This window comes from Pseudopipra pipra, unplaced genomic scaffold, assembly GCF_036250125.1.
Source record: "Pseudopipra pipra isolate bDixPip1 unplaced genomic scaffold, bDixPip1.hap1 HAP1_SCAFFOLD_56, whole genome shotgun sequence".
Lineage (NCBI taxonomy): Eukaryota > Metazoa > Chordata > Aves > Passeriformes > Pipridae > Pseudopipra > Pseudopipra pipra.
In genome coordinates this window covers 25,001-27,500 of record NW_026991046.1, presented here as the reverse complement: position 1 = coordinate 27,500, position 2,500 = coordinate 25,001, and the positions used below count along the sequence as shown (strand labels likewise).

The window sequence follows — 2,500 nt, the reverse complement described above, 5'->3', positions numbered from 1 at the left end:
GGCCGGCGCCGAAGCGCTGCCGTTTCCGGCCGGTGCTCCGAGCGTGGCACCGAATTCACGGAGCGAGCAGACGGCGTGCGACCGCTCGATCCGTCGGTCGGCGCGCCGGCGTGCCCTTCCGGCCCTGCCCCGACCTCCCCGATTTCCCACAGTTCTTAGGGAGTCCTTCCAGCGCGCATGCTCCGTCCAGTACTCTCCCGGGGGGCTCGTTGCGGGGACTCCATCTCCCGTGGCCCTTTGCGGCAGACTTCCTCTCCGGCGTTAAGGCTTTCCCCTGCCCCGAGGCTGAAAGAAGAAACGTTCTCTGCGGGGCGGGGAAGCCCGGGGAGTAACTGGGACTCTCTTTAGGCGGCACGGCTGCGGCCGACCGGGCTCGGCCGCCTCGGCGCCGCCGGGAAGAGCCGATGTCCGAGAGTAGCGGCTAGAGCCGGTCTCGGGGCTTAGCGCTGCGCTTTCTGCCCGGCGCTCCGAGCGTAGCAGCCTTTCCCCTGCCCCGAGGGTGAAAGAAGAGACGTTCTCTGCGGGGCGGGGAAACGGGGAGAGCAACCGGGACTCTGCCCGGGTGGCACGGCTGCCGCCGCCTCGGCTCGGCCGCAGAGGTGCGCAGCGGGTAGAGTTGTCGTCCGTGCCCGGCGGGTAGACCCCTGGTCCGAAGCCGGCGGGTAGACCTGGTGTCCCGGGGCAGCGGGTAGACCTGTGGTCCGGGCTCGTCGGCTCGAGCCGCTCTCCGAGTCGGGTGGCTGGAGCGGGTTCCGAGCGCTTAGCCGAGGCCCTCGGCGGGTGCCGAGGCGCCGCCGTTCCTGCCCGGGGCTCCGAGTGGGAAAGAGAGGGCGTTGTCCGCGGCGCGGGTCCAGAGGGGGAGTAGCTGGGACTCTCTTAAGGTGGCAGGGCGGCGGCCGACTGGGCTCGGCGGCGGGGGTGCCGGTGGGTACAGCTGCTCTCGGAGCCCGGCGGGTAGACCTGTTGTCCGAGCCCGGCGGGTAGACCTGTTGTCCGAGCATGGCGGGTAGACCTGTTGTCCGAGCCCGGCGGGTAGACCTGGTGTCCGAGCCTGGCGGGTAGACCTGGTGTCCGAGCCCGGCGGGTAGACCTGTTGTCCGAGCCCGGCGGGTAGACCTGGTGTCCGAGCCCGGCGGGTAGACCTGGTGTCCGAGCATGGCGGGTAGACCTGGTGTCCGAGCCCGGCGGGTAGACCTGGTGCCCGAGCCCGGCGGGTAGACCTGGTGTCCGGGCCCGGCGGGTAGACCTGGTGTCCGAGCCCGGCGGGTAGACCTGGTGTCCGGGCCCGGCGGGCAGACCTGGTGTCCGGGCCCGGCGGGTAGACCCGGTGTCCGAGCCCGGCGGGTAGACCCGGTGTCCGGGCCCGGCGGGTAGACCTGGTGTCCGGGCCCGGCGGGTAGACCTGGTGTCCGAGCCCGGCGGGTAGACCTGGCGTTCGGGTTAGGCGGGTAGACCTGGTGTTCGGGCCCGGCGGGTAGACCTGGTGTCCGGGCCCGGCGGGTAGACCCGGTGTCCGAGCCCGGCGGGTAGACCCGGTGTCCGAGCCCGGCGGGTAGACCTGGTGTCCGGGCCCGGCGGGTAGACCTGGTGCCCGAGCCCGGCGGGTAGACCTGGCGTTCGGGTTAGGCGGGTAGACCTGGTGTTCGGGCCCGGCGGGTAGACCTGGTGTCCGGGCCCGGCGGGTAGACCTGGTGTCCGAGCCCGGCGGGTAGACCTGGTGTCCGGGCCCGGCGGGTAGACCTGGTGTCGGGGCCCGGCGGGTAGACCTGGTGTTCGGGCCCGGCGGGTAGACCTGGTGCCCGAGCTCGGCGGGTAGACCTGGTGGCCCGGGCTTCCGGGCCGACCCGTTCGCCCAGTCGGGCGCGGCCGGCCTCGTGCCCCGCCGGGTGCTGTCGAGCATCAGGTCTACCCGGTTCCGGGGCTGGCGAGCATCAGGTCTACCCGGTTCCGGAGCCGGCCGATGCGGCCGCCGCGGCCGCCGCAGGCGGCCCGCGCCCCGGCGGCGTCCCGGCGCAGGGCCACCAGGTCTACCCGGCTCCGGCGGGACTTAGGCGCCTGTCGGCATTTTCGGGGTAGACCTGTTGTCGCGGCCGGCCCCGGAAGTCGGCCAAGGGGTCGCTGTCGGGCGCCGCCTCCGGTTAGGTCTAGGCGAGAGGCGGCCTGCTCTCGCGCGCCTCCCCGCTGAGGAGCCTCGAGCCGCTTCGGAGGCGCGGCGGCGCCAGGACGCGTCTGTCCGTATTGTGGGCAGGGGTTGTCTAGCAGCGCGGGTTCCGAGGGCCCCTTTTCTTCCGCGTCTGCTGCCGCGCGGCCTTCGGCGCGTGCCACGGGCCGGCCAACCCCACGAGCGGCAGGAAGGCCGGCGCGAGAAAGCCGCGGGGCTCTCGACCGGCTTCCTCGGGCGGGCCCGATGACGGGAGAGGAAGACGAGAGCCGAGCGCGAAAGCGCAGCCGAGGGAGTGCGGGACTGGGACGGCCGAGGGGGGCCCGCGGGGGCCCGACA

The 2,500-nt window shown here is 73.3% G+C and overlaps 1 protein-coding gene across 1 annotated transcript in view; it reads right to left on the bottom strand.

Annotated features, from left to right (window-relative positions):
- Positions 1-1,905: 1,905 nt before the first annotated feature.
- LOC135408665 (collagen alpha-1(II) chain-like) overlaps positions 1,906-2,500 on the bottom strand; it is a 5,785-nt gene continuing 5,190 nt past the window's right edge. The window contains exon 3 of the mRNA XM_064643717.1: positions 1,906-2,500. This exon is cut by the window's right edge and continues 2,003 nt beyond it. Coding sequence (XP_064499787.1) covers positions 1,906-2,500 — 595 coding nt within the window.